The sequence below is a fragment of the Epinephelus moara genome, chromosome 24 (genome assembly GCF_006386435.1).
Source record: "Epinephelus moara isolate mb chromosome 24, YSFRI_EMoa_1.0, whole genome shotgun sequence".
In the NCBI taxonomy this organism is placed as follows: Eukaryota; Metazoa; Chordata; class Actinopteri; order Perciformes; family Serranidae; genus Epinephelus; species Epinephelus moara.
In genome coordinates, this window is record NC_065529.1 from 36,983,194 (window position 1) to 37,004,091 (window position 20,898).

Sequence of the window (20,898 nt, forward strand, 5' to 3'; positions counted from 1 at the left end):
CATAGTATAGTATGCTGTTAAAAATGACATAAAAGGTCATAGTATAATATGTTGTTAAAAATGACATAAAAAGTCATAGTATAGTATGCTGTTAAAAATGACATAAAAAGTCATAGTATAGTGTGCTGTTAAAAATGCCATAAAAAGTCATAGTATACTATGTCATAAAAATGCCATAAAAAGTCATAGTATAGTATGTCGTAAAAATGACATAAAAAGTCAGATTATAGTATGACGTTGAAAATGCCATAAAAAGTCATAGTATAGTATGTCGTAAAAATGACATAAAAAGTCAGATTATAGTATGACGTTGAGAATGCCATAAAAAGTCATAGTATAGTATGGCGTTAAAAATGCCATAGAATGTTATGGTATAGTGTGCTGTTAAAAATGCCATAAAAAGTCATAGTATAGTATGTCACTTACCATTTCTCCCATTTATCTCACTATTGCTCCTGTTGAGTCCAAATGCTGTTGGTTGACAGTTCCATGTCATGTATTTCGTTCACAATTTTCAGCCGTTCATCTTGTGTTGGTGGTTCTGCTTTATACCATCTCTTGGTGATGGCCTTTTTACAGGCTGCCAACAAAATTTTCAGTAGATATCTGTCTCTTACCACAGTATCTCCTGCCATATTGCCTAGCATGAATACCATGCATCATCTAGGTACATCATAACACAAAATTCTCATAATAACCATATGAACAGAGACAGAGGACAGAGATAACTCAAAACATAACTCCTGGATCCTAATCCTGGTTGAACACTTGACGAAGGTTCCTAATAAATTGTGAAGCTGAGCAAGAGCAGTGTGCAAGATTTTCTCATCAAAGACCCTTTAATTTTCTCTAAAACTGTACAGTACAATGTATATATATCCTTTATTAAACCAGGTAAAAGCCTAATTGAGATTAAAAATCTTTTTTCAAGAGTGACCTGGCCAAGAGGGCAGCATTAAACATTGTTACAAGTTACAACAAGGATAAACAGGATAAACAGACATATACAAGTGTCACCCAACAAATGAACAAAAAACACAATATACAATTAACATGAAATACAAGGTCCAGAACAAGAACAAATATGATATGAGTACAAAATAACTTTATATTTTACATGGTCATAGTCAGGTTCACCCTGAACGAGATTACATTGAAATTATCAACAAACCCCTGAAAGAAAACATTTAAAATTTTGAATATTTTAAATGTTTGACCTGACTTTTCCAGTGCAGCAATGTACAGTGAAACTACTTTTGACCATAGTCTGGAACATTTTGAGCAGAAATCCATTGTGCTTCTCAGCAAATGTATTATGGGAGCAGTTTAAAATCTCATTAAGACTTCTTTGGTGTGTTTTATGCTTGTTTATTTCACTCAGAAAGGGACAGTGCACATTAATGAACATGATCACTTAAGTCACGTAAATGTGACAGATTTAGCCATACAGGCTAAATTTCATCTGCAGTCCCTGGCAGGTCAATGGTACATTAAAAATACATTAAAATAGCACAGAAGCACAGATAATTTATAACGTTCAGCAAGACCACTCCAAGTACCGGTACCGTAATAGCATGAATATAAGTACATCAGAATACAGTGGTGGCTGGCTTGATCAGTGTTTTTAGTGCTGCTGCTGTGCTGTGCTGCTCTGTCTTGTCTGTCCGTGTTCTGTCACTGTCTTCTTCTCACACTCTTTCACTGCGTGAGAAAACAGACGTGTTGTATGAGAGTGTGTGAAAAGTGTCAACTGCATCAGTCTCTCGGTCAGTGCGTGACAGATAAGAAATTATGTGAACAGCTCAAATTTTAAGTGCAGTGTTAAGCATATGCGTGTGATTCTTTGAGCCCTGATAGAAGTAAAGAACAGAAGTTGTAATGTTAAACAAGTGAAAGACTCTGATACTATATAGAAAGTAGAAAGGCCTCATATCTATCCATCCATCCTGCAGTCTGCTGCTGTCAGCCCAGACAACTTGACGGTCAGATGCACATGTCTCCTGTCTTTGCCTCTTCGCTTTGAAGTCTCTGCATGTGTTTGTCGGGGGTTGTTGTGCGCTGTTCATCCCTCACCCCTGTGTGTCTTCTCTCTGTGTCCAAGTCTGGCAGCATGATCCAGAATTGACAGCTGTCTGTTAACAAACAAAGCTGGTGAAATTCAGTACATATTAGTACTCTTGTTCATGCACCTACAAAATGTGATCCACCCTCTCACAGTGGTCGTACGTCAGGCTTTTGTTGCAGCTCTGTAAAAGTGCAGCTCTGAGTGTCATGAATCAGGGCCAGAGGAGACTCAAGACCAAAACTGTCCATCTTGTGACAGTTGACGTGAATAATTAGTTTTAGCACCAGTGGTGTGATGTGTGAGCCGTGAGAGGGCATGAAGCAACTCTTTTGTGGCGGCGATGCTAACAGGAAACATGCATTCTCATGCAGAATGCCGCAACCAGTGTGCCAAAAAACACACAAGTACAGAAGCAGAGAACGGCCATGCTTGCGATAATCATTTTCTAATGCGGATATCTCAAGATGACAAGTTAATTAGTTTGTCAGATATCAAAGCTTGTTTTCTTGTGATAAAAGGATAATTTATGTCTATTCTGGGGAAAATAAAAGACAGATTTCTCCAGATAACGATATTTTACAACAAGAAAACTACTTTTGTTTTCCCAAGATGAGTTTTTATTAGATCACACCTAATTTCTGCCGTCTTCCAGCCAGTCTTCTCCTAAAATGACCAGTACTGATCTAACAGAAGGACACAGCACAATATCTGTCTGTGTGAGACCTTTATTGAAGGGCGGTCTAATGCGTTGATCAATAACAGGTACCCTCCTACTTGATCTGACATTTCCAGTGCTACAGTTGTCAAGACGCCATCTATGCATGTTTGCATGGCACTACTGATCTCTGGTAAAGATTATACCTGATAAGAGGAAACGACCTTTTGTTTTCTCGTGATAACGATTGATTATCTTGTTATCTTGAGATAACAGCTTATTTTCTCAAGATAACAAACTAATTAACTCTTGATCTTGATAACAGAGACACAATGATCAATCAAAAGTCAATCGCACATGACTTTTTGCATCAGCATCCATTTTATTTTGGCATTAATTTTACGTATTAAAGAGCTAAGTCTAATCATGATTATTTGATTTTGAGAAGTTTTAAAAAGATTTTCTTTTGCCTTTATTTGGTAGTGACACTGCAGCAGGAAACACAGGCAGAGAGAGAAGGGTAAAGCACACAAGAGTCTTTAAACTAGGGGCGTTTGAGTTACGTGTTTGAGTCTTAAACTTCCAGTGTGTAGGATTTTTGGGCATCTATCGGCAGACATATGTTTTCATTTGTTTGTCACCTGAAACTAAGAATGTTGTGTTTTGTAACCTCAGAATGACTCGTTTATATCTACATACAGAGCGGGTCCTCTTCCACAGAGTCCGCCATGTTATTTCTACAGTAGCCCAGAACAGACAAATAGAATGCTGGCTCTAGATAGGGCCAGTCGCATATTTGCATCAGCCATCGTAGCTCTCCTACACGCAGTTTCAGTGCTGCAACATAGATGCCACTAAATCTTACACGCTCTACCTTTAACAACAAGTTCACCAGGATACAAATGCCAGGATGAGTCAACATTTAATTCTCAATTGCATTTCCTTCGTAACACAACAGTCAGTGCCCTCACTGACAAAACAAAGAGGTGACATTTGTGTTTACAGGTTCAGTGAGCATGTATACTTAACCATCCCTCTCTCCCCATTTTTCATTTCAGGACTTCCTGATCATGTTCATCCATCACCTGGCGACAGTCGGCCTGGTCAGCTTTTCTTACGTCAACAACATGGCGCGAGTCGGGAGCCTCGTGATGTGTGTACACGATGCCTCTGACTTCCTGCTGGAGGTCAGTCAGACACAATAGTCACTGTGATGACACACCAAAATTTGATGATTGAACTGTTTTGAAATTGCAGTTACAATTCAATTCAGTTTTATTTATAAAGCCCAATATCACAAATCACAATTTGCCTCAGAGGGCTTTACAGCATACGACAGTCCTCATACTAAATACTTTATTTACAGCTTCTCTGACAGCGTAAAATAAAGGTTTATCTGATTAAATGGCCACTTACTGTGTGATGTAATGACGATGTGAGTGACATCGGACAGAAGTTATCGCTAATATTCTGATACTACACTGCTGTTGATACAGTAACTGTGAGGCCTCGGCTTTTATATTCACATACAGCTCTGTTCAGTCGCCTTTATGCTTCACATTGGTCGGTTTCTCAAACAATGGAGAAGCATTGTGATTGTTGTTTAATGTTTCCAGTCACTTCCTCTTGGCTGAGATCCAAATAGATTACTGGTATGAGCCGAGGAATTAAATAAGGTTAATGGGCTGGAAAAAAATGATGCTCTACATTGAACTTATCATTAACTATGACTTCTGTTATTTTCTTTTCCTACAGGCAGCCAAGCTGGCCAACTACGCTAAATACCAGCGCCTGTGTGACTTCCTCTTCATTGTGTTTAGTGTGGCATTCTTCATCACACGACTAGTTATATATCCAATATGGTGAGTTCTCTGTAACACTTGGAAACTCAGAGTAAATATTATGCATGTATGACTTTAGCTCATCTAATATCTGTGTTTTTGCAGTAAATAATAATCTAGCTTTAGCGTTGAAGGTGCTGGAGCTCAGGCTGGAAAATGTGAATCTGTCTCTGAGCTTTTTTTGCATGCACAGAAAAACATTATGATCCTCCAGTGCTTTGTTTTCTTAAATTACTGTAATTTCAGTTCATATCCTGTAGCTTTGAATAGCAACACTGGTCAGCAGCACACAACCTGTACTCCTAAAAACATCATGAAAACCACCATGCTCTGTTGTTTATAAGTAACTATAAGGTGATGCAACTACCACCAGTTTATAAATAAGAAGAGGCAGTTTCCAAGACGCCTAACAGCTTCATCATCATTTACTTCTTGCCCAGGGCTCTGCAGAGATGGGGGCTAATGTTTAGGTTTAAGGGGGCTGTTTAGATAGCGACTGTTCCTCGACAGAGACCTGGATGTTGAAGCTCAACCTCCAGAGAGACAGACAAAAGAGAAGCTATCATTGATGAAAGTAACCTGAGCGCCTATATTCAGTGTCTTGGTGTGGATGAGTGATAAAGCTAGTGTTGCCGGTGCAGCTACCTGGACTGAAATCCATACCTCTGCTGGGGGAGGTGGGTCTGTTGACAACCTCCTGTCACTCAGCTGGATTTAAAGGAAGACGTGACCTCACCAACCACTCACCTAACATTGCAGTCGAGCTCTGTTACTCGCCTGCTTGGTTGCCATTGGCATCCAAATGGGAAGTGCAATCAGTACTCTTATAATAGGCCTCGTTAGAAGAGTGCAGGGTAATGATATGATTAAAGTACAGCTTGACTGCCTTCACCATCTCTGTGGCCAAGAGAAAATGTTGGCATTATACTTGTCTGCAAACCACAGATACGTTACATTTTTATGTTTCATATGTATCATATTAACGTTTCTAAAGTGACGTAGTATATGAGCTGACTTTGTCATCACGCTTTGGAGGGGATGATGAATGGTGTGACATCTAGGCAACACGCCTGCCAAGCTGCAGACCACTGTTAGAGACCAACCAACAACAAAACTCACTGTGTTTTCAGCAGCTTTTAGCCACCAAACATGGCAGTTTTTAAGCAACTTATTGCTCTATTTCCCCCGGGAATAGTGTCCTTAAAAGCGTTTGTTTTTAATGAGGCATTTCTGAGTTACCTGCCAGGATAGTGCCACGAAAGTGGGTGTTCTTTACCGAGACATCACTGCACTTCCTGCTGGGATAGTGCCATAGAAAGTGGTTGTTCTTTACCGAGACATCACTGCACTTCCTGCTGGGATAGTGCCATAAAAAGTGGTTGTTCTTTACCGAGACATCACTGCACTTCCTGCTGGGATAGTGCCGTGAAAAGCGATTGTTATTTACCAAGTAATGCTGTGTTTCTAGCCAGGATAGTGCTATGAAAAGCTAGGATAGTACCCCAAAAAGCAGCTGTTTTTTACTGAGTCATTGCTGCCTTTCTAGCTGAGATAGTGTCACGAAAAGCGGGTTTGTACCTAGACATGGCTAGTCTCGCCACCAGACAATCAGAGATCTCCGCAAAGCGTCTAAAGACTGACTTGTGAGTCTAAGACATGGCTGCATTTCCTGCTGGGATAGCACCATGAAAAAGCAGTTGTCCTTTACAGAGACATCACTGAGTTTCCTGCCTGGGACAGTGCCACAGAAAGCAGGTTTTCACCTAGATATGGCTGCATTTCCTGCCAGGATAGTGCCCCAAAAAGCGGGTGCCTTTTACTGAGACACTGTTGCGTTTACAGCAGGGATTGTGCCACCAAAACAGGGTATTTTAAGGCCAAAATGTGATCATTTCTAACCATAACCAAGTCTTTTTTGTGCCCAAACTTACCACACATAAATCACAGCCAGTGTTGTTGAAACATACAGTGTCAACATATTCGCTAAGTAACAAAAATGGATGTTGTGGCTTCTAAGTCAGTTCAAAATAGCCGCCCACAGGCACCATAAGTGTAGACATGATCAACTGACTGTCTTTGGTTTGTACTCACTGGTTGATGATCCAGGGTGCTTCAGATGGTTGGTTTGACGGATGTATGGAGAGTTGCTGGGTGAAGCTATAAACTGATTGTCTGTCACGTCAAAACCAAATCCAAAATCCAAAATAAAGAGGCCTTTCCAAAAAAAAAAAAAAAAGTTCAAATCAACAGGGTAATTTACACATTCATTTAACAATAAATTAGGATTAAAACAAACAGACAGCAGTTGAAGACTGTATCTCTGTGGCGTCTTTAATTTCAGCACACCTTACTTTAGTAAGACGTTCTTGAGATGACAAGTCTTCTTCTTGTGTTGCAGGGTCCTGAACTCCACTATGTTTGAGAGCTGGGCCATAGTTGGGCCATTCCCGTCCTGGTGGCTCTTTAACTTCTTGCTGCTGGTCCTCCAAGTGCTGCATATCATCTGGTTCTACCTCATAGCCCGTATAGCTGTCAAAGCCATGCTGCGGGGCAAGGTGGGTCACCGCACAAACACATTACCGACAAGTATTGTAGTGTGGAGCTGAAAAAATAAGTCAATTTAAATACTTAGTTGATTGTCCAAAAATCTATCTCAACTATCGGTATAAAATATTGTGATAGTTTTGTAAAGGAAGAACAAAAATTCACGACAGCCTCTAAAATATGAAGTTTTTTCTAATTAAATATATTTGGATTTTAGAGTTCTGGTCAAACATTACAAGACATTTAAAGATTTTCTCCTGTGCTTTCAGAAATTTTAATGGGTACCTGACATTTTATCAAGCAAATGATTATTTTCTTTATCTTTTTGTTTTAGGAAATAAGCAGCAGATGAGTCAATACTGAAAATCATTAGTCGCAGCCTTTCTCTAATAACCCGCTGAAGGGTTTGACATCTTAAACATCCAAAAGTTTGTTTCTCAGCTACTAGAACATACAAACATCTTTTGACCCATTTATTTTTGTGGTACAGACACCTGTTGGTTTCACTTCTGTGCAGTGTAATTTCATGAGTTTTAGTGCAGCTAAAACTCACCAAAGTGGTCAAATTAAAAAAACAACACTTGATTCTTGTGTCAGCAAAGATTAACAAAAATGTCCCAACACGACTGACCCTAAAATATTGACTCAAGAAGGCTTTAATGAACATCAAATAAATATCAGTCCCAACCAGACATCTGTCTATGACCAGCATGTTTACTGAAACACAACATCACGGCTATTTTTGGTGATGCATTTGCTGCCTCTTCACTTTTTTCTCCCAGCTGTCCCTGACTCTGTCTCATTCTCTCTGCAGACGGCGTTTGTTTCCTCTCCCTCTGGATTGAGAGAGGGAGATCCTGTCTTTCTGTCTGTCTTTGTCCAGTGAGCCCTTCTCCACTAGTCTCTCGCTTCCTCTCCGTTTGCTTTGTCCACTTGAGACTTTCACCTTCTCTGTTTCTGGCTGTAAGTTTCTGTCGACTCATTCCTGCTATTATTCCTTTCACACACCTTAAAGGGACAGTTCGGATTTTTTTAAGTTGGGTTGTATAGTGTATTAGATAGAGCAGATGGCAGTCAGCATTGCCCCAATTTGGAGAAGCAGTTCAGGGTCGTGTCTACCAAAGTGTTTTGTTTTTTTCTGAGGCCGGCGTATTTTTTTAATACTTAGCAATGGGAGCGACTCATAATTACGTTGCACTATGAAAGGTCTGTCCTCTCCCTCCACCCCTTCCCCTCAGCCAAAGGAAGTATTCTACCTTGTGCTGACATGTTTACTTCGGTGGATATTCCGTATCACAGCAACCATATGCAAAGCGTCTCAGCTGAAAAAACACCACGCCTCCAAGGTGCTCTCAAGCACTCCCAGCTGAGTGTTTCATCAGGGGTACCTGCCGTATTCAGCTGAAAAAAAAGAAACGCTTTGGTGGACACGGGGCCTTGTGAGTAGCGGCACAGAAGCTAAACCATGTACTGCTGTAGGTGGAGACGGCAGCAAAATGTATTTTAGCCACCTAAAAAAGAAAAGTTTAAGTGTACACTAAATTAAGAATCTTGTCACGGTTTACCTTGCCATCAGACGGTGATTTTTCACTTGAGGAACTGAAGCTGTTATCTATGCTCTCTTCAAAGCTACCACTCATCTGACAGAAACCGTCATTTTACCTCACAGAACACGGGAGCTGCTGGTCTAAGGCCCTGATCACACAGAAAGTGTTTTAGCAGGTGGAGGTGCCTTTTTGTAATTGTTTTTAATGAGAATGAAGCCTTCTGATCACGGTTTTTGCATTGCAACATGCCTTGCATTTCTACGCTCTAGGTGCCTGGCATTTTTACCGGAGCTCTCTGAACTCCTCTAGTTGAAAAACCGTCATTATCTTTTTTCCAATTGTCAAATCAGATGATGTGAGAGGCGGTGGACCTTCTGTGGTGGTCACAACAACAAGTCTACAGTTTGTAAACAATGGAGGAGAAACTGATGGTAGTGGTTGCTGGATACCCAGAGCTATACTGCCTCGATGATAGACAGCAGGTTGTCAAACTGCCCACAGTCATCCTAAAATATGCCTGGAAACAGCCATCATGGAGGAGAAGCTCCTGGACCAACTGGTGGTACTCCTTATGATCCACCCTCTTTTTTAGGGTCTCATGTACCCACACAAATCTCCGTTTCCCTGTGCCCAACAAACTATTTGCTGACAGCCTCTCACCCTCAACCAGAGCTACAGGAAGTACCCTCTGCCTCAACATTTTAGGAACTACCTACTGATTACTGTAGAGAAAAAAAAAACGTACATTGATCACACAGGAAGGTTAGTGTAAGGACATGATGGGGTGGTTGCCTGGCAACAATAACAAGGTGAAGCGAGTGTTATTTTTTTCACTAGTGCCATTCAATTAAAAAAATGGCAGTGCAGTGCGCGTTGTGTGTGATCAGGGCCTAATGCTACCTTGAGCTCAGCTACTTTGTCTTTGTGTTACTTTGGTGTTTCAAAGTGTTAGTTCAGATTCACTAAAGTCACACATTAACAGGCGGAGGTAAACCAGCAGCTCCCATGTTCTGCCATGTTAAATTACTGCTGTTGTTAATGGAGTGTGGCTTTAAGGAGAGCATAGATATGGTCATGGTTGTACTCCCTCCTGCTTCTCCAAACTGGAGGCATGCCACCCACCATCTACTGTAGGTGACACACTGACTGTGAATAAACACCTCATGCAACTGCAGTTCAAAAAAATCTGAGCTCTCCCTTTCAGTTGGACAGCTGCTGCTGCAGTCAATCAAACACTTAGATTTAATCTCACTCACAAAGACGTCAGTAAGTGCGGGGTTGTAAATGATGAATCATGTAGTGATAGTGTCATGAATGTCAGGTATGTGTAACTGTTTCTCATTAGGCAGCAGCGTGATGAATTTGTGCAGCACCACCACCCTGTGGTTATTTGCATGAATGAGAAATGTGTGCGGCATGAAGCTGCACAGTGAAATACACCTGCCATCAGACTAAACCAGTGGTTCCCAACCTGCTTTTAACCCTTAATGTGAAGTAATATCTCCCTGCAGTTACTTATTAGTGGTTGTGTTTCTAAACATTGTGAGCCGTTAATGTAGCTCTACATTTACTCAAGTATTTTACTTTAGTACACCTCTGAGTTACTTGTAGTTTACTTGTTCTACTTTTTTAGTAGATGTAAACTTCTACTCCATGACATTTTAAGGCAAATTTTTTTTTTTTACTTTTTACAACACTGCATTTATTAAGTACTTGTAATTACTTTGCAAATTACTACTGCATCAATAATAATCAAATATATTATAATGTAACAACTACAGAGCCTATTTTAGCTGCATAGAGAGTACTTTTACTTTAATACTGAAAGTGTATTGTCTTAACACTTCAGCAAAAGTATCTAAGATGTTGAATGCAGGAGTTTTACTGGTAACAGTATTTTTTAACTGTGGTATTTCTACTGTTGCTTAAAGGGACAGTTCATCCCAAAATCAAAAACACATACTTTCCATTTGCGCTTAGTGCTGTTTATCAGTCTAGATTATTTTGGTGTGAGTTGCAGAGTGTTGGAGATATCTGCCATAGAGATGTCTGCCCTCTCTTGAATATAATGGCACGAGATGGCACTCGGCTTGTGGTGCTCAAAGCGCCCCCCAAAAAAAAATAAAATAAAAAAACATTCTAAAAACTCAACAACAATGTCTCTTTAGAGAAATCATGACCTGATAATCCACAATCCTTGTTGTGAGCAGTTTCGTGTAGGAACTACTTTCTTTCTACCAAACTACACACGCTAACCGTATCACTACGCAGAAGAAAGTGTGCATCTACTCACTAACAAGAGGCCCGTGCTCGTGACAGCATGAGGTGTAAACATTAATGGCGTCAGTGGTGCTAGGTGAGCTGCACGCTTCCTTCTGTGCAGTCACACAGTTGGTGGGTGTAGTTTGGTAGAAATAAAATAGTTCCTACATGAAACTGTTCACAACAAGGTCTGTGGATTATCTTGAGTAACCAGGTCATGATTTCTGGAAAGAGACATTGCTGTCGAGTTTTTCAAATTCATATTTTTGGCAATTTGAGCACCACAAGCTGAGTGCCATCTAGTTCCATTATATTTGAGAGAAGGCAGACGTCTCTACGGCCGATATCTCCAACACTTGGCAACTCACACCAAAACAATCTTGACTGATAAACAGCTCTACAGATAGGAGTAAAAAATATGTATTTTTGATTTTGTGGTGAACTGTCCCTTTATGTAAAAGATCTGAGTATTTCTTCTATAACTGCAGAGTCTGGGGGATGGCCTCAGCTTCGTTACTTTAATTTGTCTTGTGCTTTTTGTTCATTCTTTTTATCTTTAGATAATTTCTGTTTTTAAATACTTAATATTATTACTAATGTTTTCCCCCTTCAATGCAACGTACCTACAATTATGAGAAATATATTGATGACTTTTCCACCCAGTCACAAGTACAGTCCAGAGCAGCAGCCCCACACTGAATTCCCAACAGCTACATGAGTCTCTTGTTTCATCTGCAATAAAATCACACCATATCCCAAAAAGATAAACCTCACAAATTCCACTTTAAATAGCTCACGCTGCTTTTTTATAGCATCGTTTGTTACAATAATTGTTACTTCAAAGCAGGACATTTTTTTAGTGTTTACATTACTCTGTCTGTGCTTTGTAGTTTGTGCTTACTTGAAAAAAGAATAATATCCTGTTTCCTCCTCCCTCTGTCTTCTAGGTGTGCAACGATGTCCGCAGTGACATTGAGAGCAGCTCTGAGGAAGAGCGCGACACGCCCACAGAAGGCCTCAAGGCTTCTCCTCACAGTTCCAAAGGAGAAAACGGCACCAACGGCCACTGTGCTTCTGCCAAAGCTCAAGTGCAGAACCACAGCAGCTGGTGACATGAAGCAGGGAGCCCCCTGCAGTTCATCCCTCACAACCAAGTCTCCGAGAGCTTTGTTTGTCTTATGACATTCCCTTGATGTGCAAAGCTCACACCCACACACACATACAATCCACTATCACACCGCAGTGAGAGCGCACAGATTTATGAACTGCCGATGGATATGCAGACACCTGACGTCTGCTTTGAAGAGCCCTGTAATGACACATATGACACAACTCGAGAGGTGACATGTAAAAGCCTAGATGATATGGAAATCAGTTGAAGCAAGTGATTTGCTTCAACTTAATTTTCAAATGATGGGATTTTTTTTGTGCTGAGTTTGGTTGCAGATGTAAATTGGTTTCAATGTTCTCTCCCAGTTTTATTGGTCAGATGAACTTGATTATTTTTGTGTTGAGGGTTAATTCACACTGGACCACAAAGGGCAGAAGATCTGTGGGATCAAACTCTGAAGTTTGCATTTCTACTGCGCGATGTTACAGCAGGTATTATATGTATAAATAATTGTATTGTTATGGCTGTGATATATCTTTCAGTTCACTCCAATGTCAAACGTACATATTCTTCCTTCTTACCTATAGATTATTTTGGTGTGAGTTGCAAAGTGTTGGAGATATCAGCTGTATAGATGTCTGCCTTCTCTCAAATATAATGCAACTACATGGCACTCAGCTTGTGATGTTCAAAGCGCCAAAAAAAAAAAAAAAAACCATCAGAAAAACTCAACAACAATGTCTCTTTGCAGAAATCATGACCCGGTTACTCAAGATAATCCACAGACCTTGTTGTGAGCAGTTTCATGTAGGAACTATTTTCTTTCTACCGAACTGCACCTGCCAACCGTAGCACTGCGCAGAAGGAAGCGTGCATCTACTCACAGACGGGAGACTCGTGCTTGTGACAGCGTGAGATGAAAACATTAATGTTGTCCTCCTCAGCTGAGCTGTAACTTTGGCTAGCTCACTGGTGCTAGGTGAGCTAGCAGTAGATGCACGCTTCCTTCTGCACAGTGATACAGTTGGCAGGTGTAGTTCGGTAGAAAGAAAATAGTTCCTACATGAAACTGCTCACAACGAGGTCTGTGGATTATCTTGAGTAGCTGGGTTATGATTTCTGGAAAGAGACATTGCTGTTGAGTTTTAAAAATGTATTTTTTGGCGCTTTGAGCACCACAAGCTGAGTGCCATCTAGTTCCATTGTATTAGAGAGAAGGCAGACATCTCCAACACTTTGCAACTCACACCAAAACAATCTAGACTGATTAACAGCACTACAGGTAAGAGGAAAAATACGTACTTTTGATTTTTGCGTGAACCATCCCCTTTAAAAGAATGGCAATGGCAGTGTTTGATCTGGAGTACAACACACTTTAAACAGCAGCAATACCTGCCCTCTGAGATTATTGTGAATTAACCCTTTGACGATGTTGTTTGGCAATTTTGTGACTTGTTTTTTCTGTCTTAATGTTTTTTTACTACTTCTTCCGAGACCAAATGTTTATGAAATTGTTTGTTACTGCCTATAGAGGAATCCAGGTATGAGGACTATACTAAATCTGGTATGACGTTCTCACTTGAGTGCCTTGTAAAAATATATTTCCAAATATATTCTGTTGTTGAAAGGTCTTTCTTGTTGCAGTCCTGTTTATGAACACTACATTGCTTAGCGTGGTTTAAGGCATTTAATATAATTTAATACAAATGATTACAGCCATCTTCACTCCTGAAACACACAAGCCTGGATTTTACAACATCTTCCTTTGGAGGGGACGATACCGTCACAATGAAATCACTTTAAAGTCCTGAGAAGAATTATCATCTTCACGATTTAGCGACGGACAGGAAAAAAAAGGAGGAATGGGTAATGTCCTCATCTGTGCAAAAACAAGGATAGTCCATCTCACGTCAGTCTTTGATGACCTCAGGGTCCTGGTTTTCTGCTGCCAGTTTCAGCTGTTTTTGCTTCTGCATATAGCGGTACCCTCGCATCGCACACAGGTAGCCTCCATAGGCCGTCAGCAGCATCATCGAAGCAGAAAACGTCTTGTAGCCGATGTCAGCCAGCCGCTTTCCAGACACCATGATGAGGATCCTGAAGGAACCAAGAACAGGAAGTCAGAGCAGGCTTAGCACCAAAATAGTTTACTTCGGATACTACAGAGGATGGCAATATGACTCAGGATGCAACTAACGATTATTTTAATTATCCACTAATGTGATGATTATTTTGACAATCCATTAACAGTTTTGTCTATAAATTGTCAAATAATTATGAAAAATGCTCAGAACAATTTCCTCCAAACCCAGACTGACGTATTCATCTTGCTTCTTTTGTCAGACCAACATCCCAAAACCTAAAGACTCTTCAGTTACTATCACAGATGACAAAGAAAGGCAGCAAATTCTCACAGAAACTAAAACCTGCAAGTGGACCTGTATTTTAGAGAAAAAACTGCATTCTGCTTACTACATTTGTCTGAAAGCTACAGTAACTCATTGTTTCACAGCATAATAATTAAACAGAATACATAGTGAACTTATAAAACATGATGTATTATTATAAATAAAACTAACCAACAATATAAAGAGTAAAGGTTTGCTGATATGTTATTATAATACAATACCGTAATTCATATAGCAACTCTGAAAGGGACCATTTTAAGTACATTTAGTTAATGCCAAAATATGCATTTGAATTTTGAATGCTGTACTGTTAAAAGCTGAATAATTCTTCCACTACTTCATTTCAGTACTTTAAGGGGAAATACCATTTTCAAAATTCTTATGTTACTCCTGTGGTCTACAACAGTCCAAAAACCATTAGTAAACTCTCTTTGAAATCCCAAAGCTAGAGAGCTAAAACCTTGTGACTTAGTTAAATTTGTGATGTCATCAGGTATAAAGTCTGGAGCTGCTCCACACCTGGGTGCTGTGTTGTAAAGAGAACATAGCTCCTGGTTGGGTTTCCCAAGGCAAATAAGTTCCAGGGGAGGGACCAAACCACAAGTGATTGAAGAGGACCCTGATGTTACAGTGCAATCAGACTTCGCAGGGGGGCGGTGTCCCTATACCAGGTGAGTTACTCAAAGTCAGATTGCACCGAAGCATTAGGAAAAGCGTTGTGGGCCCATCACTCGCAGAGATATGTATCAGGTCAGGTACAGTGTGTGCCAGGCGGCAGGCAGGGGAAGGGACCCAGGCATGCTGACCCTTGGCATCACAGACTAGCTACAGGTAGGATGTCCCAGGGCAGACCCGGAACATACTGGACGTATTATATATCTTATCTGGCCTGGGAGCGCCTTGGGGTCCCCCAGGAGGAGCTGGAAAGTGTTGCTGGGGAGAGGGATGCCTGGAGTACCTTGTTCAGCATGCTACCCCCGGTCCCAGCTCCGGATAAGTGGATAAAATGGATGGATGGGTGGGTGGGTCGGTGGGTTATAGATGACACTAAGAGCACCCAGACGACTGACTAAGTATTAGGTACATTTTCAGTTTCACAAATGAGAGCACTACAATGGAGTAAAGGTCATTTGGATATACTGGTTCACAAATTCAGTCTTCCATTCATTGTCTATGGAGCAGCTCCAGACTTGATACCCTGTGACATCACAAGTTTGAGACTCACTTCTGGTTTCTGGATTTCAGAGAGAGCAGCTCACGTTCACAGTTATTGATTAAACTTTCACAGGCCTCGATAACATATTACAATTATTAATTTGTGTGGTGTTCCCTTTTAAGTAAAGCAAAAATCCACATTGCTAGGATTTAGCGTTAGACACCAATACACTTGAAATTTTAGCGGTTGGCTTATGAAAAATAGCCGACAGTTCAGAATCAGCTGTCAGCCTGTTAGTAAAACTAACTGCCATTTTGAGCCTCCCAGCTGCAGTGAATGCTGACGATTTGCATTTTATTTTTAATATATAACGCCACACATTCACATTCATACGGTGATTTTATCAGCTCCGATAACAATGGCAGTGCTCGTTAACAGGCAAATATCTGTAACAGTCACTGGTGATGTGAGGCACATTAAAGCACCACTCGTAATTTAACAGATCGTCTGATTAATGTCCATAAAAGTTACGTCCTCTGTTGCTTTATCACTACAAGCTAGCTAGCACTCGGTTAGCTGTTGTTTACACAAGTTAGCGCACTGTTTTATCGACTTCGAAATAATAACTCCTGTCTTTGCCAAGTCGTCACTAACAGGAAATACTTAAATCTTTTCTTACCTCTTATTTTAAAGGGGGATAAGAAGCGCGGGTTGTCTTAGCTGTCCTCAATGTCAGCACGCCGTCATGTGAAGTTAGCACACAAGCTAACTAACCTTCGTTTTCGTAAGGTACGGCAAACCAGGAGGGACTATCTTCTTCTTTCGACAAAACTGCGTGCAAAGCCCCACAGCGCCACCTACTGACCCGGAGTACATACAATGCATTAAAATATGTTTACTAAGTCTATTTTATATTCAAATAATAATAATAATTAAAAAAGACACTACAAAAACTTTTTTTTTTCAAGTGACATCATACCGTGTATCACAGAGGGTTAAATCTACGCACCACAAACTAACCAGGAACGTTATGTTCAGTTACGGCAGCCATTGTTTTCCACCCGGATATATTTTGGAGGCGCACACATTACAATGGCAACATGTTCGTTGAGTAGCGGTGATAATGATGAAATAAATGACCCAGGAGCCGCTCCTTATGGAAACTTTATAAACTATTACACCTTCAATCCTCCAGAGAACCGTCTGAGCCTGATCCCAGCCACATTGCTCCAGGATCTGGGCTACAGAGACCAGAACACACTGATCCTGGACGTGGGCTGTAACTCAGGGGTAAGTGACTGTGGGACATTAACAGTGCTTTTCTAAATGATTTATCTTTATAAGTTTAGACTGGGACTTTCTCTATATTTAACTTAACTTTCCCTTTAAGTGGATAGGACTCTGTCACATGTTTCAACACAGTTTATCTCAGTCTGAGCTTTCATGATCAAAACTCTCTTGAGGGACTGTTCTTTATTTATCAGAGGGGAGGGCAGCTGTGGTGTGACTTCATGTTTTTTATTTTTTGACCCTGCCTAAAGCCACAGCTATTTTTCCTTGAGCCTCCCTGAGTGACTGGCAGAAAACACGTGACACCATAAATTAGTTATAAGATTTTTATATTTATTTATTTATTTTCTGATAATCAAAGTACACAACTAAACAAAATATATAATATTGGTTTAGTCGTTTTTAGAAATTTTTATGTGGAAAAACTACATATTATACCTTTAAAAACTTGAAGACAAAATCCTGGACTTGTCGTGCATGCTGGTTACTTGGTGCAAACAGTTTAATTTTGTCCAAATTTTAAATGACACACAGATTAAAAGTGATTTTGATGACGGAAGATGTTTTTTTTTTCTGTGTGGGTTCTTTGCACATGATGTGTCCAAGGACTGTTAAACATTTTAACATCCCACAATAATTAGTGTTTTTACAGTTTCCAGCTACAATTTTTTTTTAATTTTGGCAATTTTTTAAGAAAACATGCAGGTTTGGAGGGCATGTTTTCTTAAAAAATATGCGGTAAAATGAATACAAAATACACCAAGTTAAACTTATATGCCCCTCCTCTAAACCAAAATTAAAGACATATGTCCCCCTGAAACTGAAATGAGTAACTCAGATATTCTTAAACTCTTTCCAGATTATCAATCAATCAATCAGTTTTATTTATAAAGCCCAATATCACAAATCAGGGCTTTACAGCATACGACATCCCTCTGTCCTTAGGACCCTCACACCAGATCAGGAAATCTCCCCCCAAAAAAACCCCTTTAATGGGGAAAAAAATAAATAAATAATAATAATAATTAAATATTAATTCAAATTATTTTAAAAACATTAGTAGTTGTTATTTTTGAGTAAAAACAGGCTACTTTACAAGTGCCATTATTAAATGTATCGATTAGAGTTGGAAAATAGTTATTAAATTTATTCATGTTAACAGTGGTGGAGTGTTACTGAGCACATTTACTGAAGTATAGTTTTTAGGTATTTCTGCTTGAGTATTTCCATTTTATGCTTCTTTACACTCCCACTCCTCCACAAATCAGAGTGGAATATTGTAATTTTTACTCCACTGCATTTCATATGGGGATTTAGTGTGACATATTTGGCATCTTTGAGATACATCTTAAATTTTTGAATAGAATTCGAAATAGAGTAAATATCTGTCCACATACCGGATCCCTTTTTGTAGTTACAGCTGTCCTCTCTTTTCTTCCTCCCCCTGTGAATGTCAGGAACTGAGTGTAGCCTTTTACAAGCACCTGCTGCAGGAGCCTGTGAGCCAGCAGGAGTCAGCTGACAGCAGAGTAAATCTGCTGGGCTTCGACTTGGACGAGATCCTCATTCAGCGGGCTCAGCAGAACAACCCTCTGCCCGACAGCATCTCCTTCATCCCTCTGGACATCACTAAAGACACCGACCAGCTGCAGGATTACCTCAAACAGCACGGCAGCTCCCACTTCCACCTGAGTCTGTGCCTGGCCGTCACCATGTGGGTCCACCTGAACCACGGAGACGCCGGCCTGCTGCAGCTGCTCTCTCACCTGGCCTCCATCAGCCAGCACCTCCTGCTGGAGGCGCAGCCCTGGAAGTGTTACCGCTCTGCAGCCCGGCGGCTGAGGAAGCTGGGCCGCTCAGACTTTGACCACTTCAAGTCCCTGAAGATCCGTGGGGACGTAGCGGAACAGGCCAGGGAGCACCTGGAGAGACACTGTGGCATGGAGCTGGTCCAGAGCTTTGGCAGCACCACCTGGGACCGCAAGCTGCTGCTGTTCAAAAAGAGATGAGACTGAAGGGTGAGAAGAGTTTTCATCTGCTGCTGCTCAGGAGCTGCAGGGACATGATCAGGAAGACCAAAGACACTGATGTGGGGTATGAGAGGAAAGTGAACTCATCAGTTGATACACATTCAATAGCTAACAATTATGTAAATTATATTGTTTGTCACTTTTTAAGCAAAAATGCAAAAAAAAAAATTTGGTTCAAGCTTTTCAAATGTAAAGATTTTTGGATCTCTGTCTTAAATGATAATAAACAAAGTATCTTTAGGTTTTATTTTCTCAGTCAAAAAAAACAAGCAGATTGAAGATGTCACCTCGGGCCCCGGCAACATTTTGTAGATCAAACTATTGATTGGTAGATTAAGAAAACTGGCAGAAGACAATTAGGGCTGCAATTTACACTTATTTTCATTCTTGATTAATGTCCTAATTACTTATAATCATTTTGTTAAAAAATGTCAGAAAATTTCGATCCGCTTCCCAAAGCCCCAAGGTGTTGTTTTAAATATCTTATTTTGTGCAATTAACAGTCAAAAAGCCAAATATATTCAGTGCAAATGTTAATAATTAAACAGAGAAAAGCAGCAAATCTTCACACTGGAGAAGCTGGAACCAGAGCATGTTTGAAATCTTTGCTTAAACAATAAACAGTTATAAAAAATTATTGCCAAGTTACCTGATTGTTGTAGCTCTTAAAGAAAGGCACTGGGGGTTGCAACACATTTAACGTAAGTAAAACGTTAGTATCGTGTGGCTAAAGCCTTAAAATACACCATCTGTGGGTGTTTTTTTGTCATTAATGTCCCCAAAAAGTGTTCTCTAAATTATCTGTCTCAACACTGATGAGTGCAGTAATTAAAATGTTTAAAAAGAAGCTATATGACTGTTTCTGTGTGCAGTCAGTACTGTGCAGATGAAAGGTCTAGTGTGTAGGATTTAGCGTCATCTAGCAGTGAGTTCGAAGACTGCAACCAACTGAAAGTTCCTTCATGTAGATCTACAACGGCTGACGCAAAAATGTGACTGAACCTGTCTAGATCAAGTGTTTGGTTTTCCCATTATAGACTATTTTAGCACAACATGGCGGACTCATTAGAAGAGGCCCCACTACGTATGTAGACACAAGACTGTTTCAAGGCGTCTTTCAGCTGCTCAGAAACAACATCATTATTTCACTTATTTCACACAGTATATTAAGCGCTTAACTGTGGTCCTCCTGAACTGAAATACACACTGTAAGAAATGCCAAAATTAGTTTGAGGACTGTGCTGCTCAGTGGTAGGTTGTTCCCTTCGACAAGGTACAGACTTGATGTCAGAAATAAAAGTCTACCACTTACTTAAAGACATGGATTCTCGCAAAACATTGATTGCAGCAGTCAAACAGAAGAACTGGGGTCTCATTTATAAAAGTGTGTGTAGGATCCATACTAAAAATGTACATAAAGACAAAAGCCAAAAATGGCATGTGCTGAAAAATATTCAACAATTTCTACTATCAGGCTTCCATCTCACCATCTGCGCTACAAATTTACCATCTCCAAAATGTTGGTAAGCATGGGTCAAAGTTTCTCCCGTCAAATGTGTTTTGATAGATCACAGCTTTTCTGTGGGAAGTGGCGTACACCTCTTTCAGGCCTCGTTTTGTGCATACGCAGTCTTTATAAATGAGACCCCTGGACACCAGTAAGAAACTCAAGGGTCTGTGGCACTGATGTCATGACCAGTCAGTTTCCTAATTTTTGCTGTTGGCTAGTGAGTGTTCGCTTGTTTAAGGTTACTATTCTGAGCCAGCAGTTTACAGAGGAAGAGCGAAGTATGTGTATTTGTGTGTGCTGTGTCTGTCTTGTCATTTTTTTTCTCCAAAAAATTGCTTAACTTATTGGTAATGAAACGAGCACTACGGAGCCTCAAGTGTCCAAACTGTGTCCAGTTCTTTTGTTTGATCGCTGCAATCCACTCTTTGACCTGGTTTGTCTCCTTAGGGAAGAGGTAGACTTTTAAATCTGTCATCAAG

The 20,898-nt window shown here is 40.2% G+C and overlaps 3 protein-coding genes and 1 long non-coding RNA gene across 5 annotated transcripts in view; 2 read left to right on the forward strand and 2 right to left on the reverse strand.

Annotated features, from left to right (window-relative positions):
- The window catches only part of cers5 (ceramide synthase 5), a 36,137-nt gene extending 22,481 nt beyond the window's left edge, over positions 1-13,656 (forward strand). The window contains exons 7-10 of the mRNA XM_050038324.1: positions 3,779-3,907; positions 4,476-4,582; positions 6,960-7,116; positions 11,862-13,656. Of these exons, the coding sequence (XP_049894281.1) occupies positions 3,779-3,907; positions 4,476-4,582; positions 6,960-7,116; positions 11,862-12,026 (558 nt within the window). The 3' untranslated portion in view covers positions 12,027-13,656. The remainder of the gene's footprint in view (positions 1-3,778; positions 3,908-4,475; positions 4,583-6,959; positions 7,117-11,861) is intronic.
- On the reverse strand, positions 766-7,038 carry LOC126386159 (uncharacterized). Of its 2 annotated transcripts, none has more exons than XR_007569468.1 (3): positions 6,913-7,038; positions 6,653-6,775; positions 766-2,132 (listed from the first exon to the last, which is right to left on the reverse strand). It is a non-coding gene; the product is annotated as an uncharacterized LOC126386159 (long non-coding RNA). The 2 variants fall into 2 exon arrangements; XR_007569467.1 differs by having other exon boundaries at positions 6,908-7,017.
- A 37-nt stretch (positions 13,657-13,693) lies between the features above and the next one.
- Positions 13,694-16,426, reverse strand: LOC126386158 (cytochrome c oxidase assembly protein COX14 homolog). Its single transcript, XM_050038327.1, has 2 exons — positions 16,269-16,426; positions 13,694-14,122 (listed from the first exon to the last, which is right to left on the reverse strand). Exon 2 carries the CDS (start codon positions 14,110-14,112, stop codon positions 13,936-13,938), a length of 177 nt encoding a protein of 58 aa, XP_049894284.1. The 5' UTR covers positions 14,113-14,122; positions 16,269-16,426; the 3' UTR covers positions 13,694-13,935.
- Positions 16,427-16,657: 231 nt separating this feature from the next.
- Positions 16,658-20,701, forward strand: LOC126386157 (pre-miRNA 5'-monophosphate methyltransferase). Its single transcript, XM_050038325.1, has 2 exons — positions 16,658-16,879; positions 18,337-20,701. The coding sequence occupies exons 1-2, from the start codon at positions 16,682-16,684 to the stop codon at positions 18,886-18,888; spliced, it is 750 nt and encodes a 249-aa protein (XP_049894282.1). The 5' UTR covers positions 16,658-16,681; the 3' UTR covers positions 18,889-20,701.
- Positions 20,702-20,898: the final 197 nt, after the last annotated feature.

Excerpts from the sequence above, each read along its gene's own strand:
- LOC126386158 (XM_050038327.1), bottom strand. The coding sequence starts at position 14,112 with ATGGTGTCTGGAAAGCGGCTGGCTGACATCGGCTACAAGACGTTTTCT.
- LOC126386157 (XM_050038325.1), top strand. The coding sequence starts at position 16,682 with ATGGCAACATGTTCGTTGAGTAGCGGTGATAATGATGAAATAAATGAC. Across the intron at positions 16,880-18,336 it reads ACGTGGGCTGTAACTCAGGG|GAACTGAGTGTAGCCTTTTA; the intron begins GTAAGTGACTGT and ends TGTGAATGTCAG.